The sequence below is a fragment of the Hylobates moloch genome, unplaced genomic scaffold (assembly GCF_009828535.3).
Source record: "Hylobates moloch isolate HMO894 unplaced genomic scaffold, HMol_V3 SCAFFOLD_4, whole genome shotgun sequence".
In the NCBI taxonomy this organism is placed as follows: domain Eukaryota; kingdom Metazoa; phylum Chordata; class Mammalia; order Primates; family Hylobatidae; genus Hylobates; species Hylobates moloch.
In genome coordinates, this window is record NW_026652279.1 from 155,432,293 (window position 1) to 155,457,083 (window position 24,791).

The 24,791-nt window shown below is 38.1% G+C and overlaps 1 protein-coding gene across 1 annotated transcript; it reads right to left on the reverse strand.

The window, feature by feature from the left end:
* Positions 1–1,622: 1,622 nt before the first annotated feature.
* On the reverse strand, positions 1,623–24,100 carry TGDS (TDP-glucose 4,6-dehydratase). Its single transcript, XM_032151104.2, has 12 exons — positions 23,949–24,100; positions 21,733–21,799; positions 20,130–20,198; positions 18,771–18,861; positions 10,995–11,137; positions 8,989–9,087; positions 7,801–7,860; positions 6,649–6,692; positions 5,908–6,073; positions 5,276–5,334; positions 3,902–3,999; positions 1,623–2,443 (listed from the first exon to the last, which is right to left on the reverse strand). Exons 1-12 carry the CDS (start codon positions 24,032–24,034, stop codon positions 2,373–2,375), a joined length of 1,053 nt encoding a protein of 350 aa, XP_032006995.1. The 5' UTR covers positions 24,035–24,100; the 3' UTR covers positions 1,623–2,372.
* Between the last annotated feature and the right edge of the window lie 691 nt (positions 24,101–24,791).

Genomic DNA, 24,791 nt, shown 5'->3' on the forward strand with positions numbered 1-24,791 from the left:
ACTATACTTGGAAATAAAGTTTTTAAAGAGGTATATTAAATGAGATCTTTAAAATACACTCTAATCCAGTATGACTGGTGTCCTTATAAGAAGAGAAAATTTAGACACAGAGTAAAGATCATGTGAGGACAGATGATGGCCACCTGCAAACCAAGAGAAGCCTCGGAAGAAACCATCCCGGCCAACACCTTGATCCTGACCTTGGACTTCTAGCTTCCAGATCTGTGAGAAAATTAATTTATGCTGTAGAAGCTACCCAGTCTCTGATATTCTGTTATGGCAGTTCTAACAGAGTAATGTGCCCACCCACTCAGAGTCAGGTGGAGCCAGCAGCAGTCCACTGGAAGATGGAAATGGCACATCTGGGATCGAGCATGAGCAGAATGGGAGAGCACAAGTAAGTTGTAAGAGCAGGTAGGCCAGACTCCCATGTCACCACCTTAGTTCTTTATACCTGTGGCTATATAGAGGGTCCCATACAACCAACTGAAAGGAGAAGAAAAGTTGATCTTAGTTTATAGATGGATTGGCCTGTTCTGTGGGTGCAAGCCAAAAATGGAGGGTTGTTGCCTGAAAACCATGCAGGGGTAGCCTTAAAAAGAATGTGGAAAGAGAAAACCTTTCCAAGAAAAAAGCTTCAAGTAGTATCCCTGCTCATGCACTATGTATAGTAGTGACCTGTGGTGAGAATATACATTTAGTCATAACCAGTAGCCTGGCTAGCTACTTTGGGGCTTAGAAGGAAAAAGTCTAGAGGGGCAGGAAACAAGGAAGTAAAGGTTGGAGAAGCATGGATAGGCCTATCTATGGGAGAGGGTGGGGAGTGTGAAGATCTGTGTATTCCATGTTAACACTCACTAGAAAGCAACCACCATAGCAAGAGGCACTGAACCACCCAGTAGATAAAATGACTTGGTCAGTTAACTTTAGCCAGCTTTCATCATCAGCCACCCCAGAACTACCATGATGGGCACCTGAATGGAATAGGCCTCACTGTACAGATGGTCCCTACTCTTGGGACGCACAGCATGAATTCTCACTTACCACGGCCAATGTAGCTATTGTCACCTGTGAATATCCAACTTGCTGGCAATAGAGACAAATACTGAGCCCCCAATATGGCACTATTCTTCAAGGAAACCCACCAGCTACCTGGTGGGACATGAACTCCACTAAGCACTTTCCACTGTGAAAGGGCCTGTAGCTGATTCTCACATAGACATTTTCTCCACATGGGTTGGGTTTGCCTTTCTGCCCGCACAGCCTGACCAATTTTGCTTCCTCCTTCTTTTATCGTTATAGTCATTACTTTCTCTCAGCATCTGCTTCCTGTAAGACTCAACTGACACACCTGTCTTCCCTCTATTTCTCTCCAGAAAGGCGAAATTGGAGAAATTGAAGAGAAGAGGTATGGACTTGGGGATCCCTAAGCACAATGGGAGGCTGGTATTTAAGGGTATTTTTAAGACTTTCTAATGAGGAATTATGATGCCTCCATACCAAAATCTGCATTCTTAATAGAGGGTCACCCAGTTTCTTTTCCCTTTCTCAACCCCCAATAGCCAATCAGTTACTTTTTCAAGTCATCTTAAAGTCTTTAGGGCAAAGAAGGATTAAAAATATATAATCAAATTTTTTTTATTTTTCTACAGCAAAATAAAAACATTATTTTAAAAAGCAATATTCTACATTAAATACATTAAGATACTGACAATTTTATAAATAAAATCATTTTAAACAGTAAACACATGATAAATTTCTGATACAAGGTTTTACATACGTTAATTGTGAAAATATAAAAACTTTACATCCTTAAAAAGCATTCAACGTAATCAATTTTACAAAATTATCAAAAGTTAAAAAGTGCTAGATATGCTTCTATTTTGTTCCATTATTAAGGCAATGATAGCATATCAGATCTTAAAAAAGAAATGGTGAATTAGGGCATAAGACTCATCCTAGATTGCCTAAAAACGAACATTTCAGAGACTTTCTTAGGCACTGGGAAAGGCTGGGAAGCTGACTGAGTTCAAAACCAGTGAAGGTTGCCATCTGCCTAGCACCATTACCCTTCATGGTTGTCCAAACCAGGAGACTTCTTCCTGGCTACCCTTAGGGAGAGTCTTCTACACCTATTATTTCCTAGTTTCTAGGAGAAAGGGTTTCAGAAAGAATTTTGACATTTAAATTCTATGCCAGTACTGAAACTCTCCCAAAGATTGAGGCATTCTGCATTTGAATTTTATATAAAAAGTCATGAATCTAATTCCAAATGAAAAGAGAGCACTTCATTTGGTCACTTAATTTCATACCACTTGTCGAGGTAGGATAATTTTCTTCTTTGACAACTGTCTCGACTATATAAATGGTGATTATACCGGAAAGGGTTCTAATGCCTTTTCCGCATTCTTCCAGTTGTGAAAATTCTCTCTGTACCATTCAACTAATAGGAAAAAACAAAAGACAAAAAAAAAAGAAAAGAAAGAAAAACTAAACATCAGTTAACCAACATTTACTGAGTTTCTGCTAGCTAAGTCTTGCCCATCAGCTAAGCAGCAGACAAGCACTGCCTAATGATGTAAACAATTTGATTTTGAACTTAACAATGAAGTCAATCAGAAGACATTTAAATCAACCTAAAAAATTTATAATTAAAAATCAACCATTTTTTTCTTTTTAACTTCTAAAGTCATTCAATACTGAACTTGTTGGTATAAATATTTAAGATTCTGATTTTAAGGAATTTGGGGTACAGGAAATAAGTCATCTGCCCTGGTTTTAAGGTTATTTTATATAAAAAAGTATAATACAGTGTTTGGTCATATAAATATGGTAACACTGCATCAGAGGCACAATGAGTTGATGTGAACTCCCTTGCATTTTTTTTTTTTTTAAGAGATGGGGTCTCGCTGTCACCCAGGCTAGAGTATAGTGGTGTGATCATAGTTCACTATAGGCCCAAACTCCTGGGCTCAAGAGATCCCCCTACCTCACCCTCCTAAATAGCTAGGACTACAGGCATGTGCCACCATGCCCTGCTGATTTTTTTACTTTTTGTAGAGACAGGGTCTCACTATATTTCCCAGGCTGGTCTTGAACTCCTGGCCTCAAGTGATCCTCCCACTTTGGTCTCCAAAGTGCTGGGATTACAGATGTGAGCCACTATGCTCAGCACCTTCCTTCTATTAATATGTGAAATTATTTTATATTGCTATATTATCAGTAAAAGCTTTTTTAGTTTAAAGAAACCTGATAGTTTTAAACTATTTTTTGTTTTTTAATATTTGACTTAAGTATTTTGAATTTCAAGCTCTGAATCAAAACTTTTTTTTCTACATCTGGGTAAAGCTTTTCTCATGAATATATTTCTAAATAGAGCTTTAACATGTATACACAGACTTTATATGCACTTATTTTAACAGATTTTTCTGCACATACTAAAACTTATTTCCTTTGTTGGTTTCAATATAAAAAGCCTCAAGACACAAAAAAGACTGCATCTATATTTCACCAACTCTAAGATGCCAGTGATGGATCATTATTTTATATACACATAAAAAAGAAAAAAGCTACAATAATAATTATAAGACACCAGTGATTATAAAAACACATACCTTTTAGGAGTATGAAGAAAGTGAAAAAATATGTACCTCAGAATAAATAATATAGGTATTTGATTAATGCTAACAAGATATGGGAAGATTGATCAGAAGTTGGTTTATAAAATTCAAGATGCTTAGGAAACACAGGACTGTTACTAGAAATATATGAAATTGTGGCAATTTGAAAAGTACAAATGATTCAACATAATATTCCATTGGTTTGTATAACGTTCTGGAAATAAGTTATTTTTCCTTTAAATTTTTCTGACTTGCCCCCAAATGATTAATTCAAAACATACTTGTTTTCTTTATTCCTTCTTTCCAAGGCACTTTAGGTGTCCATCCTAAGCCATGTATTTTTTCTGACTTCATTGGGTATCTCATGTCATTGGTAGGTCTTAGAAAACAAAACAGATTTAAAATAATATTGTAGATATATATTTATAAATTTAGATACTAGGAGTTATGTGTTTATGCATTTTTACCACAACCCAACTTTTCTCTTTACAAAAATTCCCAATAGGTTTTCTGCAGAAAGTTTGTAAAATCAAGTATATGTTTAAAAAAAAAAAGTCACCCATAATGCCAGGTGCCTAACCCTCTCTGTGTCTTATCTTCTTGTTTCAGCCACAATCTAGATATAAGTGAAGTATCTGACACATAAAAAAAAACTCAATAAATGTTCAATGACTAAATAAACAAATACACAAAAACTTATTAGGACTCATATGCCAGGCTGTGGGGCAGGTATTTCATATACATTACAAATAAGTGTTAAAATGGTTTTACAGGCTGGGCGTGGTGTCTCATGCCTGTAATCCCAGCACTTTCGGAGGCCGAGGCGGGGCGGATCATGAGGTCAGGAGATCGAGACCATCCTGGCTAACATGGTGAAACCCCGTCTCTACTAAAAATACAAAAAATTAGCCGGACGAGGTGGCAGGCGCCTGTAGTCCCAGCTATTTGGGAGGCTGAGGTAGGAGAATGGCGTGAACCCGGGAGGCAGAGCTTGCAGTGAGCCGAGATTGCGCCACTGCACTCCAGCCTGGGCGACAGAGCGAGACTCTGCCTCAAAAAAAAAAAAAAAAAAAATGCTTTTATAAGAAAGATGTTATTATCGGCCGGGCAAGGGGCTCATGCCTGTAATCCCAGCACTTTCAGAGGCCGAGGAGGGCAGATCACGAGGTTAAGAGATCGAGACCATCCTGGCCAATGTGGTACAACCTCGTCTCTACTAAAAATACAAAAATTAGCTGGGCGTGGTGGCATGCACCTGTAGTCCCAGCTACTCAGGAGGCTGAGGCAGGAGAACTGCTTGAACCTGGGAAGGCAGAGGTTGCAGTGAGCTGAGATTGTGCCACTGCACTCCAGCCTGGCAACAGAGCGAGACTCTGTCTCAAAAAAAAGAAAAAAAAAAAAGATGTTATTATCCCTATTTCACACCGGAGGTTTGAAACTTCAGACTTAGAAAGGGTCAATAATTTTTTAAGTCACATAGCTAGTAAGTAATAATGCTATACTTAATCTGTATGGTACTTACGATTATGAAAAAAATGTTTTACCAGAAAATTCAAAACAGATAAACTAGTTATTGGTCAAGTCCACGTATTTTATAATTTTAAAAGTACCTAAGATTTCACAACCTTTCCCCAATGTTTTAACTTGTTACTCACCTATCATTAACATAATCAACCCAATTTTCCATTTCAGACTCTGAATTGGTCTCTTTGATCTGTCAAAATGGAGAAAGCTTTGAGTCAAATTATAAAATGAGATCAGAGAATAACAATGGTATTTAATGGCTGATTAAAAAGAAAACAACTGCCTCATAGCAGGGAAGACAGCTAAAATGAATATAATTTTAGTAACACTTTCTATACTTTATAACCTAAATTCCATCTGAAGCTCAGATATACACATTGGATTTTGGTTATTATTTAGTCCCTCTTTCTATTAAACTAAGATTTACAATTGATGTCCCCTAATATATATGGACATTCATAACTACTAATGTAATTATTTTATATATCACTGTTACTTGTTTTAAGACACAATTTTATATTTCTGAAAATGACTTATGTCTTACAATTAGGGAATGCACATTTAGTGAATTATTTTTTCCTGAAAAGCTGTTACTAAATAGGTGATACAACTTAAATTAAGACACATATGGTACACATAATCATTAATTTCATTTTCTACTTGCTTACTTTTAAATTAAGTAAGCTGTATGCTTCTGATTTTGACTAATGGTCACTGCCACTAACAATTTTGAAAATACCAACCTTTTAAAATAGATACATACCAGTTGTATTAGTTCTTTGGCAAGCTGGACAACTGACATTTCAAAACTGGTTCCGATGTTATAAATTTCACCTGGTTTCCCTTTTTTGAGGACAGTGAGAAATGCTTCTACAACATCAGTAGCATAAAGGAAGTTTCTTGTTTGAAGCCCTGACCCATGAATGCAACTAGAGAGATTAAATGAAGTGAAATCATTAAGTGTAAAAAGGTAAACTCTCCTAAAGCATTGACTGGGTACCACAACTCCAGAGAAGGTAATTCCCATGGGGATCCCTGAATCTTTTACTGAAAATACAAATTCTCATAGCGTTTCTAAATTTTGTTCATATTTCTTAATCTCCAAACCTTCTGAGGGTACTCAGCAGGAAAGCGGCAAACATATTAGTGACCCCTGTGAAATGTGTGTTCAATTTTATGCCATAAGTTCATTTTAAAGAAATATCTACAGTTCTATGAATTAAATAAGTCCTTTGAGAAAGTAAAATTATATAAAAATAGATTTCAAATTTTAATGCTATAATTCAAAGTTCTATGATAGGTCATTAAGATTTGAAATTATCTCAACAATTATAAAAATAAGATACAGATCATTTTAAAAACTATTACACTGGAGAAATGATTCTTAAATTTAGTGGGGCATTCAATTCTATGGCCTTTAAGACTTTATAGTATTCAAGAAAGTGTCACCAAATACTCTAACATACCAGAAAAGCGTATGGGTAAAAAGGTAATAATAACATACCATTTCCTGTTGTGCTGTAGCAAAGATATAAATTTTGGAATAACCTAAAAGAATATTTAAATATCATTTCAGACTGGAAATTTACTCATTAGTATGAATCTGAACTCATACCAAGATTAAAAGATTATTAAGAAATATGCATATGGATTGCTTCTAATTATTTTTATCAGTTTATTAAAAAACCTACTTTAGTATTTGATATGTAAAAGATCTCTTAGTTTGCTATTTCATAAAGACAGGTTACTTGAAGATAAAATGATCTAAATAGGGGAAAAATGCAGAAAAAGTCTTCATCCGATAGTTGGTCTCATCATAAAACTCACCTTTGTGCTGACTTTATAAGGGCAGATACTTGTATCTTACTTATTGCTTTACACATAGCACCTATGCATTAAGTGCTTCAGGAATTTATAGATTCCAGTGCTCTTGGATTCAAAGAAAAATTAAGCAAAATAAATATTAATACCCGCAGGTCATGACATGGCCCTTTCCTTTGGGCAAACAGATCAATGTGACCAGCCGGGAAGCAAGAAAACCCAGTCTCCAAATTTAGGCAGAGTGGCCGAAGTTATATAAAATCAGGCTTGATGATATAGAACCAACTGCACAGGCATTTTCAGCCTCTAAACTACATTTTTTTATTCATTACTTGTAGTACTTTCTGGAAGATATTCATGCCTACACAATAAAGATGAGTTGAGGCACAGTTAGCCAGCTGACACTAAGACAGTTAATGTATACAAGCTTCTTGCATCACTATCTAGCCAGCTTTTGACTTTCTGTATACCCTGACATACTGGTCTGACTGCAAACAGGGAGTCAACTGCAGCGTGACAGTAGAGGTAGAAGTATTCTATAGTGCTTTAGAGTCTTAAAAGTACAAGGTATTTTCACATATATCATTCTCGTTGGATCCTTCAAAATCCCTGCTAAGTGGTGAAGCCAGCTGGTGAGTGTCAGCCAGCTTGAGACTTAAAACTCAAGTCTTCAAACTCTAAGTCTGAAGCAATCTGCAAGTGGTGTTATACAGCATATAAAATTATGTATAATTTACAACATATTATTTTAGACAAATAACTGAAAAGAGGTTATTTCAAATAATGAGAAGTTAAAATCACTGAAAAACACCATGAATTAAGAAGCAAAATTTACCTTTTCTGGATATTGATGTGGTCCATAAACATTACTGCTTCTTGTGATAACAACTGGAAACTTAAAAGAATATTCAACATTAAGGCTTTTGAAAAGGTCTAATAATAATGATTATTTTAAAGATAAGCAGAATTTCAAAATATGGGCACCTTTGCCTAAATAATTCCACACACCTTAAGGTCAGAGATTTTTTTCTAACGTAAAGTTTCTAAAAAGGAGAGAATAGGATTCAGATAAAGGCAAAGGTTCCAAAAGAAAGAAGAGGAACTATTCTTTTATTAGTACACGAAGATAAACACAGATGGCACAGGTTTATAAGTCTGACTGATAGCAAAACACTCTGAAGAACTTTCCAGTGGATTATTTTAAAGACCACCCCAAGGACTCTTTAAGCTGGCTCTCTTCATTGTACCAATCCCTACAAATAAGAAGAGCTACTATGAAAGTGAAAAGCACTGATGCCACCAGAACTCAAATGGTCAGAGAATCTTTAGGAATTCCAAGGCTTGCCTCTCTGACCCAGTCCCTAAAAACTCACAAAGAGCAGTGGGAAGCCAAATGCAGGAGATTCAAGGTGAGGATTCATATGGGGTAAGGCTCCCATACTGACACTGTCAGAGCCACCAGGGACAAGTCTACTTGCCATTCATGAGGAGCCATGAAAGCCAACATGCAGAGAGAAGCACATGGCAGAAAGGGGATCTGTCTTCCCTCTGTCTTCCTCCACTCATAGGACTCCAACCTCACTCTGACTATAGCTGTAACACTCTATCTATTACTGAAATAGAAAAAAAATGTATATTCAAGTTATTCCTTTAATGATGAACTGAATATGAAGAGGTCGGTCCTAATTTGTCCACACAATAGAGGAAATTAGTTTTTAAAATTCCATAATATGTAAATTTTCTCAATCTATGCCTTCTACTTTAAGCATGCTGCTAAAAGCTGACTTGGGCTGGACGTGGCTCACACTTGTAATCCTAGCACTCTGGGAGGCCGAGGTGGGCGGATCACTTAAGGTCAGGAGTTCGAGACCAGCCTGAGTGTCAGATCGAGACTGTCTCCGAAGAATAAATAGAAAACTTAAAAATCTTTAGAAAAAAAGAAAAGAAAAAAAAAGCCGACTTGGAGTTTTAACACTTAAGTCCAAAGGAAAATGTTTCAAGAGTTTCTGTAATCAGTTCTTACCTTATATCGTTCCCAGTAAGATTGTACAAAACATTCAGCAGCTGCTTTAGATGATGCATAAGGATTTGTAGGTTGTTTGGGTGAAGATTCATCAAATTCCTAATTTTAAAAATATATATTTAAAAAAGTGTTATGCATATTTTAAGTATAAAAGTCAGAGCATACGTTAAAACTTGAAATGTCAATCACCAAATTTTTAAAGCCACTTCTTAAATCCTATGTGCCTGGTGTTTTCCCAAGGACATGTGGTAACTTCTTTAATGTGCACAACAATCCTATATAGCAGAGAGAGAGAACAGCAAGTTTAAGGGCCCTGAGATAGAAGCGTGTCCAAAGGAATTGCAGGAAGGCTGATATGAGGCAAGAGACAGTGGGAGAGGAGGTCAGAAAGCTAGAGGAAGGCCAAAACCTTGAAGGCCACCATAAAACAATGACTGATTTTGAGCAGAGTAATGCCAGGTCTGACTTACATTTTAAAAATCACTCTGGCTACTGTGTCGGATCTGATGTAGGGTGGCAGGGTGCATGAAGAAAGAAGTTTACCTGATAAAAATTGCAGAGAATTGAAAAATGGTTACTTCTTGGAAGCAGAATTGAAAATTGAGACGTGGTCAAGGTTTACATTTTCTCACTGTAAGTCTTTTCGGACTATTTGATTTTCACTATGTATGTGGTCTTGGTAAAATAAGTAAATTCATAAATAATAAAATAAACAAAATGAGGTCACTGCAGACACCAATTATAAATATTATAGATTGGACAATGGAGTCTCCTTTGCCTAAAAAGTATAATATTTATGCATGATTTATTTAAAAAAATAGATTCTAAGGCTGGACACAGTGGCTCACACCTATAATCCCAGCACTTTGGGAGGCCAAGGCAGGCAGATCACCTGGGGTCGGGAGTTCGAGACCAGCCTGACCAACATGGAGAAACCCCATCTCTACTAAAAATACAAAATTAGCCGGGCATGGTGGTACATGCCTGCAATCCCAGCTACTCGGGAGGCTGAGGCAGGAGAATTGCTTGAACCCAGGAGGTGGAGGTTGCAGCGAGCCAAGATTGCACCATTGCACTCCAGCCTGGGCAACAAGAGCAAAACTCCTGTCTCAAAAAAAAAATAGATTTTGGTTTTTACAAGAATTTTACACTGTCTCCTTGACATTCCAATATGTTTTCCTGACTGAAAGGGAAAGATGAGCAGGTAGTATGCTGCAGTCTAACTTAATGCTTTGGTCCATGGAATGACATTTACCATATTTGTAAGAGTGGGACAAAAAGGTGAGATCTGCAATTCTCTTGCAAAATTACATATAAATCTGTACCTAAAGAGATTTCCGGGGCATGAAAAAATAAATGAATAAGTCTCTACCAAGACTAGGCTGTTGTTCCCCATTTGGGGAGGTATCACTTGATCTGAACAGAGGAGACAATGGAATAACATTCTATGACAGTTAACACTAAGCGTCAACTTGATCGGATTGAAGGATACAAAGTATTGATCCTAGGTGTGTCTGTGAGGGTGCTGTCAAGGGAGATTAACATTTGAGTTAGTGGGCTGGGAAAGGCAGAGCCACCCTCAATCTGAGTATGCACCATCTAATCAGCTGCCAGAGTGGCTAGAATATAAAGCAGGCAGAAAAACATGAATAGACTAGACTGGCCTAGCCTCCCAGCCTACATCTTTCTCCCAGGCTGGATGCTTCCTGCCCTCGAACATCTGACTCCAAGTTCTTCAATTCTGGGACTCAGACTGGCTCTCCTTGCTCCTCAGCTGGCAGATGGCCTATTGTGGGACCTTGTGATCATGTGAGTTAATACTTAATAAATTCCCCTTTATATATCTATCTATTCTATTAGTTGTGTCCCTCTAGAGAACCCTAATACACTCTGGAGAGTGCCACAAGTGTATATAATTTGAGGATGAAAAAAGCCCAGTGTAGGTTTAATAAAATTGTATCATGGTACATGGTTAAGTAGGTAAAATATACATTTTCTAAGCTCACCTTATCAAGACTGCCACCATATACTTCATCTGTGCTGACGTAAATAAACTTCTCCACTCTGGCTTCATGAGCAGCACTTACCAAAACGTGAGTGCCATAAACATTAACGTAGGTAAACTCAAAGGCACGTACGAATGAAAGATCTAAAAATAAAAAGAGTGAAAAGCTAAAACAAGTCTACCCAACGGATAAAACAAATGCCAAATGATGGACTCAGGTTTAAGGAGAGTACTATTCACTGCTCTTCATTTACCATGGCTGCAACAGTTATAATAATAACATACACAGGCAGTGATATTTATGATTTCTTTAAACCTAAATTACATAGTACATGTAAATTCTTAGAAGCCAGAAAACTATCAGTGTTAAATTTGCAGGAAAGTTTTTTATTCTATAAGGAAGAAAATTTAAAAATAATACATCAAAATTTAAAATGTTCTTAAATTTAAAAAAATTATGAATTACAGGGATGGGCTTAAGATCAATCTGTTACTGCTGAAAGCAATAAATGCTGAATGAGTTATTTAAAAATAAATTCACCTTAAAAGAACTAAACCTCTATAACCAGGAAACGGAAGGAACTTCCTTAATGATGAATCACAATCTAGAAGCAATACTGGAAGAGGCTGATAAATTTGACCATATAAAAATTTTGCATGGTTAAAAAACTAAAAACAATTTAAAAAGACAAAAATGACAAACTGGGAAAAACCATGTGAAATTACAGAGATAAAGGGTTAGTATCATCAATTTATAAAGAACTTTAAATTAAGAACAATGCTACAGTAAAACAGGTAGGAGACATAAACAGTTTAGATGAAGAAATATAAATGGGTCCTTAAGATTATGATGATCAACCTCACTTACAGTAAGAAAAACCCAAATTAAAAACTCAGAGATACCACTTCTTACTTATCAGACTGGCAAAAATTCAAAAATTTGACAAATCACTTAGTTATTGAGGCTGTTAGGCAAAAGACACTTTGTATGCTGACAATGACAATGTAAAATGTTTACAATCCCTAAGGAAGGAAACTTGGAAATATCTAGTCAAATTACACAGGCATTACATAGCTAGTCAAATTACATAGCCCATAACTCTAACCCAGAGTTATGGGCTAAACTGTGGTCTCCCCATAATTCATCTTAAGGCCTAATCCCTTACCCTGGAACCTCAGAATGTGACTATATTTGGAGATAGGGCTCTTAAGGAGGTGATTAAGTGAAAATCAGGTCTTTAAGATGGGTTCTAATCCAATCTACCTGGTGTCCTTAAAAGAAGAAATGTGGACTCATTGTGTGTTTTGGAATAAAGTAAATGAGTAATTAGCATGGTGCTGTTGAGAACCAAGGTGTTCAGGGTATGGAAAAGATGATATAAATGAAAGACTGATGAACTTAAACAAAAACTCTCAATCTGGACTGGACATTTCAGTATAAACCCATGTCATATTTAATCTTAAGTAAATAGGCAAATAATATTCCCCAGTTTTGTTAACTGAAAAAGCCTTGAAACAATGTCCAATCAGTTAATAAGCACTCCCAGTGCCCAGATTGTGGCCTCTAAACACCATTTCCCACCAAAAGGAACAATGGCTCCTGAGAGAAAGGGCTGATTCCAGATCTAGGGGGAAAAAACACTGAAGATAAAACTGAAACATCCTATCAAACCAGAAAGTTAGATGGCTGTCAAAGACTGCTAAGGTCATGTCAAAAAGAACTCAGGAAGCAACTAGAAGAGCCTCTCAATGGCTAATGGTGAGTCATTTTGAACATAAATAAGAAAAATAACTGCAAGTGATTAAAACAAAAAAAATCAAATGTGTTAAAATCTACAAATTCATAGCGATACTAAAAAAAAGAAAAAAGAAAAAGGAGGATGCTTGGAAACCAACTCATTATAGTGAAATCTACTAAATAAATAAAAATAATCAGGCATTTAATCTGGCTTTTCTATAACAATTAAATCTCAAGGTAACCAAATAATTGGTAAGGAAAACTTTTTTTCTCTCTCTCTCTGTTGCCCAGGCTGGAGTGTAGTAGCGCAATCTCAGTTCACTGCAACCTCTGCCTCCCAGGTTCAAGCAATTCTTGTGCCTCAGCCTCCCGAGTAGCTGGGGTTACAGGTGCCCACTACCACGCCCAGCTAACTTTTTTGTATTTAGAGATGGGGTTTCACCATGTTGGCGAGGCTGGTCTTGAACTCCTGACCTCAGGTGATCCACCCACCTCAGCCTCCCAAAGTGCTGGGATTACAGGCATGAGCCACCGCGCCTGGCCGGAAAACATTTTTTTACGTAGATATTCCAGGTATAAATGAAGAATGACATAACTAGAATATCGTTTTGTAAACCCCTAATATAATGACTACTGACTATATAAAATAGTAATAATGTCATCTAGTGGGAATAAAAAAACAAAATAAAATAAGATTGATTTAAAATTCCAGGCAGGACATGGTGGCTAATGCCTGTAATCCCAGCACTTTGGGAGGCCCAGGTGGGTGGATCACCTGAGGTCAGGAGGTTGAGACTAGTCTGGCCAACATGGCAAAACCCCATCTCTACTCAAAATACAAAAAATAAACTGGGCGTGGTGGCACACGCCTGTAATCCCAGCTACTTGGTAGGCTGAGGCATGAGAACTGCTTGAACCTGGGAGGCAGAGGTTGCAGTGAGCCGAGATCATAACACTGCACTCTGGCCTGGGTGACAGAACAAGACTCTGTCTCAAAAAAAAAAAAAAAAAAAAAAATCCAGATAAAAACCGAGTTAAAAATAGCTAAAAATGGAGTTGGAAATTAAATGGGAAGAGGGCAAAGGTTTTGATGAACTTTACACTTTGATAAGCTAATTACACATCTGTAATTTCTAGGGTAACCACTCCAAGAGTACAAACAGAACATATAATGTCCAAACTAGAAGAGGGAGAAAAAGAGAATAAGAAAAATTCCTCAGTCAGTCCTTAAAAAAAGCAAGCAAGAATTTTTTTTAAATAAACAATTTTTTACAAAGGAAGAATTCTTTATTTTAAAAAAAGTAAACAGCAACCAAGGAAACAGAACAGGTGAGAAAAGAAAGCATACAATAAGATGGTAGAAATAAATCCAAATATAGCAACAAACTAAACACTGAGGGTAAATATCAAGGAGGGTCAGAATGGGTTTAAAAAAATCAAAATCCAAATACATGTTGTTTACAAGACATGCAGCTAACCCATAAAACTAGAGAAAGTTTGGAAATAAAAAGATGGAAAAAGTATCATGAAAATACTAACCAAAAAGGAAGTAACACAGCTATATTAATGTCAAACAAAATAGATTTTAAAGCAGTACACATCACCAGGGAAAAAAAGATCACTTCATAAGGATAAAAGGTTCAATTCACCGGAAATATACAAGAGATTTAAAGAACATCATTAACCAACTTAACCTAATGGATGTGTAAAGAACAACGAACCCAATGTTTGCAAGTTAACATTCTTTTCAATACACATACAATTTACAGAAAGTGACCATATACTGAGCCAAAAAGTAAGTTGTAGCATAAAGGACTACAATCATAGAGTATGTTATCTAATCACATACAATTAAGCTAGAATTCAATAAGAACAAGAAAACCCATACATGTTTGGCAATTAAGACATACATGTCTAAGTAACCCACAGATGAAAGAAGAAATCAAATTATTTTTATTTTTTAGAGACAAGGTCTCATTCTATTGCCCAGGCTGGAGTGCAAGGGCGCGATCTCAGCTCACTGCAACCTCCACCTCTTGGGCTCAAGTGATCCTCTCACCTCAGCCTCCCAAGTAGCTGGGACTACAGGCACATGCCATCATGCCTGGCTTTATCTTTTATTATTATTTTTTGTAGAGACAGGGTCTCACCATGTTGCCCAGGCTGGTCTGGAACTCCTGGGCTCAAGTGATTCGCCTGCCTTGGCCTCTCAAAGTGCTAGGATTACAGGTGTTAGCCACTGCACCCAGCAAGAAATCAAACTCTTAAAAGATAATGAAAAAATACATATGAAAACCTGTGGCATTCAGATAAAGCAGTATTTAGAAGTAAATTTATTGTCTAAAATGTATACATTAGAGAAAAGGTGAAAATTAATAAGCTAAATATATCACAAAGATTAGAAAAAAGAACAGAAAGTAAGCCTAAACAAAGTAGAAATAATGAAATAATAAAGGTAAGACCAGAAATTCATTATATAGAAAACAAACACGCGTAAGAAAAGATCAACAATGTCAAAGATTGTTTTTTTGGAACAACAATGTCAAATGTAAAATGTTGTTTTTGGAACAACAGGGTGGGAGGTTTGCTTTGCTGGTATAAAGAATTATTATAAAGCTACAGTAATTAAGATGGTGTGATAATAGTATAAGCACAGACAAAGACCGACAGAATTGAATAGAGCCAAGAAACAGAAGCATACATATATAAACATTTGACCATGACAACAGTGACAATGAGGAAAAGTCAAGTCTTTTCAATAAATGGTTTCGAGTCAAATTGATATGGATATGGGGAAGAAATCTAAATGTAAAAGGAAAAACAATAACTTTTAAGAAAAGAATTATAAGACAACATGTCCACGAGCTTGGAGGTGGGAAACAAGTTCTTAATCAAGACAGAGCGGGGTGCGGTGGCTCACGCCTGTAATCCCAGCACTTTGGGAGGCTGAGGCGGGCGGATCACGAGGTCAGGAGATCGAGACCATCCTGGCCAACACGGTGAAACCCTGTCTCTACTAAAAATACAAAAAATTAGCCGGGTGTGGTGGCGGGAGCCTATAGTCCCAGCTACTCGGGAGGCTGAGGCAGAAGAATGGCATGAACCCGGGAGGCGGAGCTTGCAGTGAGCTGAGATTGCGCCACTGCACTCCAGCCTGGGTGACAGAGCAAGACTCCGTCTCAAAAAAAAAAAAAAAGACAGAAAGAGCACTAACCCTAAAGAAAAAGGTAAAGATAAATTAACCCACATTGAAATTAAGAACTTTCACTAATAATAAGACACCATTAAAAATGGGAAAAGGCCAGGCGTGGTGGCTCACACCTGTAATCCCAGCACTCTGGGAGGCTGAGGCGGGTGGATCACCTGAGTAGGGTGGCTCATCTGAGGTTGGGAGTTCAAGACCAGCCTGGCCAACATGGTGAAACCCCATCTCTATCAAAAATACAAAATTAGCTAGGCGTGGTGGCACATGCCTGTAATCCTAGCTACTCGGGAGGCTGAGGCAGGAGAATTGCTTGAATCCAGGAGGTGGAGGTTGCAGTGAGCTGCGATCGTGCCATTGCACTCCAGTCTGGGCAATCAGCGAGACTCTGTCTCAAAAACAAAACAAAACAAAAAAAAGAATTGAAAAAGGCAAAGCAGACTGAAAAAAAGGTAGCTGCAAAAGGCTTGGATCCAAAATATATAAAAGACTTATAAAAATCTATAAGGAAAAAACTGACAACCTAATAGGAAATGGCCACGAAACTTAAATAGAAATTTTCCAAGAGGATATACTAAGAAAGAGAGGGAGAATAGTCCAATAAACAAATGGAAAGGTTTTTAACTTCATCAGGGAAAAAAACCACAAAACTGGCACAGCAAGTGTTGGCAAGCATCTCATAAATTGCTGGTAGAAGTGCACAACTGCTTTTATCATTAACCAAGTAGAAGGACTTGCTTTAACAGACATGAAATCATTGTATTCGTCAATATAGTGCGTAATCAGACAGGCAGAGACAAATAAATGAAGAGAGACAGAGATACAAAAATAAATTTGATATGACAGGGTAGAAACTGGTGAACTTTTCAATAAATGGTACAGGAACAATTGGTATTCACATGGAAAAACATGAAATTGGGGTTATATAAGAATTAATTTCAGATGGATTACAAATCTAAACATAAAAGACAAAATTATGAAGCTTTGAAAATACAGAAAAATATATCTTCATGACCTTGGGGTAGGAGAGAATTTAAGAACCGAAAAAGCATTAAGCATAAAGGAAAACACATACATTGAAAACATCTGTTCATCAAAACACACTGTCAAAAAAGTGAGAAGATAGGCCATACAGAGAAGGCATCTGTAACATACGTAATGATAAAGAACTAGTGTCCTGAATATATAAAAACTCTACTTGCCATTTTTTCTCACTGAAACTTCTCTTTCAATGAGAAAAAGGTAAACAATCCCATTTTAAAATGGACAAAAGATTTCTTTTCTTTTTTTTTTTTTTTTTTTGAAGACGGAGTCTCACTCTGTCGCCCAGGCTGGAGTGCAGTGGCGTGATCTCAGCTCACTGCCAAGCTCTGTCTCCCGGGTTCACGCCATTCTCCTGCCTCAGCCTCCCGAGTAGCTGGGACTACAGGCGCCTGTCACCACGTCTGGCTAATTTTTTCTATTTTTAGTGGAGATGGGGTTTCACCGTGTTAGCCAGGATGGTCTCGATCTCCTGACCTCGTGATCCACCCGCCTCAGCCTCCCAAAGTGCTGGGATTACAGGCGTGAGCCACCGCAACCGGCCAAAATGGACAAAAGATTTCAACGGCATTTCACAAAGGAGAAATCCAAATTACAAAAAATCATATGAAAAGTACTTAATCTTATTAGTAATCAGGTAAAATACAAATGAGAAACATGAGACACCACTACATAGCACTGAAATTGGCAAAAATGGAAAGACTGACAAAACTAAGCTTTGGTGTTATCTGGAGCAACAGGAAGTCACACACTTCTGGAGGAGTGGAAGTTGGTATAATTTGGAATATGTTTTGACATTATCTCAACGTGAAGTATGCAGATCTTATGATCTGTTATATAGCCAAATGTAATATATACTTATGTATCATGATACATGTTCAAGGTAGTAGTGTTCAAAATTGCTCCAAAGTGTAAAGAACCCAAATGACCATCAAGAATCAAGTATATTAAGTAAACTACAGTGTATGTGTATATATGTATTTTTAGACTGGAATATTATGACACTGAAAACAAACAAACTATATCTATATCCAACTCCATGGATTAATCTACATGGATTCTGAAAAAACAAAAAAAACTCTACATATCATTATATATATATATATATATAAAATATATATTTAACATAAAGTATATATATTTATATATATAATATTAAATATACATATATTTTAAAACAGCCTAAACTAAGCTGTATTGTTTAGGGATAAATATATAGACAACAAAAGTGTAGAGAAAAGCAAAAGAAATTATAACTTTAAATCTGGAAATAGGCAGCAGTAGTATTTACTACTGAAGAGGATTCAGCAACATTCTGTCTTTTGCTCAGGTGATAGATACATGGGTACTCCATTATCATTATTTAACTGTATTTCTAAATGCTTTCGAATATGTTATATTTCATAATAAAACTGTCAAATTATTAGAAAATATCTAAAATTCACAAAATGATATAAATAATGTCCATCTGCATACCCACAACAAAATTTAAGAAAAACAACATAAAAAAATACAGTTGACGGCCCATCTCCCCATTGCTCCCCTTCACGATCCTGAATTGGTTAAACTCAAGTTTTCAGACAGCATTCAAGGTTATATTTCACTAATATAGCCTCGCAATGCGAATAAAAGTATTTAAAAAGTGCTGAGTTTATGGATGACACAGTCACCGTGGGCTTGTTTTTCTAGTACAGTATGATATATATCCTCTTTCAAATATAAGTATTGTTAAGTATTGGGGGGGCAAGGGCAGGGAGAGACTGCCAATCATAACTGTAACATAAAACAATGCTTACCTACATGTGTTTGTGCGGCAAAATGTAGTACTATATCTATTTTCTCTGTTTCAAAAAGCAGTTTCACAAAGTGAGAATCACATATGTCACCCTATATGAAGAAGCAAACATGAAAGGGCTAAGTTTCATAGAGCACTCTCATTCATAACCATTTTTACTATGACATCCCTCTACCTCCCACCTCCCTGTTTAATAGAGAATATCTTAAAAATTCAACTAAGTGCTCAAACAAGGATACCAATGATGTATTTCTCCAGCATCTTAGGATACTAGATATTCAATTCAAACTATTTTTCCAAATAATATTTTAATGAGCACCAACAACTACTAAGTACCATGCTAGTGTTGTCCACAACATTTTTGCCAACCCAAGGCCACTATATTAATACAAAACTTTTTTAGCATTTTTTAAAAAACCTTTCAGATAACCATTATTAAAATGTATCTTAGGCTGGGTGTGGTGGCTCACGCCTGTAATCCCAGCACTTTGGGAAGTTGAGGCAGGCAGATCACTTGAGCTCCAGAGTTTGAGACCAGCCTGGCCAACATGGTGAAACTCCATCTCTACTAAAAATATGAAAATTAGCTGGGCATGGTAGCAGGCGCCTGTAATCCCAGCTAGTCGGGAGGCCGAAACAGGAGAATTGCTTGAACTGGGGAAGCGGGGGTCACAGTGAACTGGGATCATGCCACTGTACTCCAGCCTGGGCGACAGAGCAGACTCTGTCTCGAAGAAATATACTGTAACAACTGGAATTTGTTGTTTAAGTAAAATTATGGTACTTCTAATGTTTATATGTACATTTAATTCTTCTAAAAATATGTATTCTCGACAATTCGTCAGTAACTGAACAAAACACTTTCATACAGAATAGAATTATGAAAAGGTTGTTAGTATATTCTTTAAGTTTTGTAGTTAAAAAGAGAGTTTATAGAATAACTTTAAAAAAACATATGAGTTAAATAGTTTCATTTGACAATAACATTTCCCTTTGCAAATTAATGAACTGGTCCTGTGGCTTATACTTTGGACTTGTCTAAAAGTGAGACTTCCAGAGTCAATCAACCTTCATAGGGACAGACTAGGGAGGAACTAAAATACAAACCATGTGAATTCATCAGCTACTGGTAGATCTGCGAAGGTACCAAAAATCAAATGTAGCTTTGTATGTGTTGTCAATCGAAAGTAGTATCCTCTACAGCACATGGTACTTTTGGAAATTAATTACCTGATCTTTTAAAAGGTCTTTAATTAGTGTTCCTTTCAAGCCCATATTACACAAGTTTGTAAAGTACAAAGATACTATAATCTCTGCATGACTAAAGAGGCATGGTACAGTTACAAGAAAATGTTCATACCTGTATAAATTTGTAGTTCTGTTTGTTAGAAATGGTTTCAAGATTCTTCAAGCTTGCACAGTAATCCAGCTTGAAAGAAAAGAGCACAGAAGGGGCAACACAAAAAGTGACATTAGCTTTTCCAATCAAATACCAATTTATTTTAAAGACTACAGATGTTACTGGTTACAATACAAAAACATGTCCTCTTAAAGCGTGTTTGCTCCTTGTTTTTACACTATTTTTTTTTTTTGAGACGGAGTCTTGCTCTGTTGCCCAGGCTGTAGTGCAGTGGCGCAATCTCTGCTCAGCACAAGCTCCGCCTCCCAGGTTCACGCCATTCTCCTGCCTCAGCCTCCCAAGTACCTGGGACTACAGGCACCCGCCACCATGGACCAGCTAATTTTTTGTATTTTGTAGTAGAGGCAGGGTTTCACCATGTTAGCCAGGATGGTTTTGATCTCCTGTCCTTGTGATCCGCCTGCGTTGGCCTCCCAAAGTGCTGGGATTACAAGCGTGAGCCACGGCGCCCAGCCTGTTTTTACACATTTTAAGTTTCTGATATCTTAAAAGTAAAAAACAAGTAATTGTTACCTTTTCAAAGTACCAAAAAAAACAAAACAAAACAAAAACCTTTTCATAAGTCTCTACTTCAAAAATGTTCCTAGCTGGGGGTAGTGGCTCGTGCCTGTAATCCCAGCACTTTGGGAGACTGAGGTGGGCGGATCACAAGGTGAAGAGATTGAGACCATCTGGCCAACATGGTGAAACCCCATCTCTACTAAAAATACAAAATTTAGCTGGGCTTGGTGGCATGTGCCTGTAATACCAGCTACTCAGGAGGCTGAGGCAGGAGAATCGCTTGAACCCAGGAGATGGAGGTTGCAGTAAGCTGAGATCATGCCACTGCACTCCAGCCTGGCGACAGAGCGAGAGTCCATCTCAAAGAAAAAAAAAAATGTTCCTGCCAAAATTTGCCTGTAGCCACTGGTGCTAGAAAAGTTTACCATTTCTTACAGAAAAGGAATTAGTGATTGAAAATAATTACACCTGTGTTATACATATTATAATTCATTATACCTATTCCTCAAACTGTCGGTATATTGGTGATATAGAAAAAAATTCCTGTCCATAATAGCAAGTCAGGCAAAGCTTCATAAGAGTTAAGGGTTATTCTTATGATGGATGTCCCAATTACCCTGATTTGATCATTACACATTGTATACATGTATCAAAACATCACCATATGCCCCATAACAAGTACAACTAAGATGTCAATTAAAAAATAGAAAAAAATCCAATTAAGGCTTATAATCACCAAATTGCCTTATAAATTTTTCTTATAGTTTTTTTGAATGAAAATCCAAAAAGTCCATTTGCAAAGTAGCAACTGAAAAAACAAAATAAAACAAAAACTTTATTTTGTGGACCACCATAAGAAATGCAAGTTTCAAAAACTTTTATATAAGATTAAATACAACATAAGCACATTACTATACAGAGCCTCTGAATTGCTAAAATGACTAAATAATTAAAATATCAGCATGACAAGATTCTAGTACTTTTAAAAAACATAAATTGAAATGTAATTTCAGTGCATGAAGCTCATTTTTATAAAACTCACCTTGTCTAGATTTATGATCATATAGTTTGGATAATCTTCCACTAAAGAGACAATCATATGTGATGCACTATTGAAAAAAAGTGTATCTTGTTAGTGAAAAACTTTAACTTCCCTAAATTCTTGAATATTTTCCTAAGGTGTTGAGTACTAGGAAAATACTCAAAGATAACTTTCATTTTTTCTAAGATAACAGAAAACAATATAACTACACTAAATATACACACATGCAAACTTTTTACCAAACTTCTCAACAGTACCTATAAACAAAAGTTTTACATTCCATTTAGAGTATGCAGAAGAGAGAATGTACTGGTTCTGGGTATAGGGGAAAAGTCAGTTTAACCAAATGATGCCATCCATACAGGCACAAGTGTGGAGTAAAGTGGAACGATAAATGGGAGCTAGTCAGCACAACTGTACATGCCTGTAGCATGCCTTTTCAGGAACTGCAGATATAAGTATGTAAAAATTAAATTACTATGAGCATAGACAGTTGTCTATATTTAATAGTAACTTCTGCAACTGCTATTTCTTGGTATAAGATTTTGGTAATGTTAAACCAGAATCCTCAGGAGGCTTCTAGACTGAACCCAGGATTCCCAGGCTAATAACAGCTGAAACCATCCTGAGTTGGATATCCACAGTGGGTCCTGGGCTTCAGAGGACCCCAAAGGGGAATCACAGGCATATCTCAGTGAAATGATCTACCAGATTTACCATATATACTTAAAATATTGGGCTCCCAGGAAAGGGGAGCCCTTGACCAAATTATGAACTTGGAGTTTGTATTCGGCATTCCTTTTACAGCACTTTCTAAGTCGCACCCTTCCTGGACCCGCACTCTCACACAAGTATCACCCTTTCATGCCCATAGTCCTCTTTCTCATTAAGTGAAACATGCCAGCCTGATGCTCTCCCCCAAATGACTAGTCGGATTAGAAGGGGTGATTTAATGTGCAAATGGCCATAAACAGGAATCCTCACATTCCCACTTCTTCCACTAGCCACTGAGTTCCTTGAGGGGAGGATGGGAGAGTTTCCTGTTTATTACTCTTGCATTCAGCCATTCCACAATTACTAAAGACTTATATAGAATGGGCCAGGCATTCTTCCAGGTGCTGAGTGAACAGTAGTCTCTGTTCTTATCGAGTTTGCATTTTAGAGTGGGGATACAAACAATAAACAAGCAGACACAAATCCGCAATATAATTTCAGGTAGAGCTAAGTGTGCTAGTTGGGAGAGGGGCTATTTTAGATATGGTGGTCAGGTAAGAACTCTCTGAGATGATATCTGAACAAAAACCAGAAATTGAGTGGTGCAAACAGCCTAAGGAAAGGGGAAGCAAGTGCGAAGGCCTCAAGACAGAAGTGTGTGTCCTGGTGTGTTCCAAGAACTAAGAGTTCGGAAGCATGGCAGGTACAGAAAAGCAGATCAGGTTGCAAAAGTAGGGCTTGGGCACTTGAGTTTTCTAGATATGGTAGAGTTTGGGCTTTACTCTTAAGTGTGGCAGGAACCACTGAAGTAAAATTCTGCTCCTAACATGATCTGATTGACTTAAGAAACACTGACTTGTATGTGAGCAACAGGCTTTAAAGGAATATGAGTGGACGCGGTTATGGCCAACCAAGAGGCTACAGCAGCAGTCTAGGCAAAAGATGACGGTAAACATGGGCTACGGTGGAAACGGGAAAGTGGTGAGAAGTGGTGGCCATAAGGATACACTTTGGAAGTAGAGAGGACTTGCTGATCGAATGTGGGTCTGAGGAAGAAAAGGGTGTCAACAGTGGATTTGTAAAAGTTTGCTGATTACATGGATGTCCTATTATAGTCCTCAAATCGTTTTGGGGGTGCCTATACGTCCAGGGCCCATCGTGGTGTGCGGGTGCTCTAGGCTGCGGGTGGGAAGCAGTCGGTGAGCAGCTTAGGGTATCTTGCACGCACTCAAGGAGTGACGTGGTGAGCACCTCCGGCCACAGAAGGGCGGAGAGTAACACAGCTTTGGAAGAGGCGTTTTAAAGAAGTCACAGTTTCAAAGGAACCACTTCTTTGCAGGCCAGGGAGAGAAAAGCTGGTCCGGGTCGTGCATTAGGACCCTCCCCATATCAGAATAAGGACCCTTCAAAGCTGGACCCAAATTGCCTAGGGCAAGCAGAGCTGTGGGAAAAGGTAGGGGTTTCTGGGGAGCCACTGCTTGGCTAGCGGCGCCATTACCTACATGAAACCAGCACCGCCGGTCACCAGCACCCGCTTCGCAAAGCTGCCGGGAGGACCCCACGGTTCCTCCCAACCCGCCGCCGACATCTCCCAGCTCAGCAATGCCTAGTACCGTAAAGCGTATGGTCTGAAAAGCGTAGGGAAGTTCCGCCGCGACCTTTTGCGACGCGCCTCGCTCGCGGGACACGTTAGCAGAGTAGCCAGCGGAGCTTCCGGAGACTGCTCTGTGGCCAGTTTCTGCCCGCCCACTAGCGGGCTGGGCGGGGCCTCGCTCACTACGCGCAGGCGCTGCTCCTTTCCTCCCTTGCCTGGTCCGCCAGGTGCAATTGGGGTCGCCCGGATGGTAGGGGGTATGGAACGTTTTTCCCGGAAATGCCACCACTATGGATCAGATTTATGAATGAGTACCTTCTTTCATTCTTGTACTACAGCCATCTCTAGAGGTTACCTATCAGTTGAGCTGAGAACGGGGAGTTGTTGCAGATGGAGATGGGAGGTTGCAATTTAAAAATGATTTTTTTTTAGTGGGGCAGGGACAGGGTCTCTCTCTGTTACCCAGGCTGGAGTGCAGTGGTGCGATCACGGCTCACTGCGGCATCGACCAAGCGGGCTCAAGCAATCCTCCCACCTCAGCCACCTGAGTAGCTAGGAATACAGTCGTGCGCCACCATGCCCGCCTAATTTTTGGTAGAGATGGGTTTCGCCCTGTTGCCCAGGCTGGTCTCGAACTCCTGGGATCTAGCCAACCTCCCTCTTCAGCCCCCCAAAGTCCTGGGATTACAGGCGTGAGCCACCGTGCCTGGCCTGCAAAATGATCTTTTGCTGTTGTTAATATTATTTCAGG

What these genes read in the sequence shown, in the direction of transcription:
- TGDS (XM_032151104.2), bottom strand. Translation starts at nt 24,034, where the DNA reads ATGTCGGCGGCGGGTTGGGAGGAACCGTGGGGTCCTCCCGGCAGCTTT. An exon ending in TGATCATAAATCTAGACAAG is followed by an intron (nt 20,199 to 21,732) that starts GTGAGTTTTATA and finishes TTTTCTTTCAAG; the next exon opens with CTGGATTACTGTGCAAGCTT. An exon ending in CACATCAATATCCAGAAAAG is followed by an intron (nt 6,693 to 7,800) that starts GTAAATTTTGCT and finishes ATATTCTTTTAG; the next exon opens with GTTATTCCAAAATTTATATC.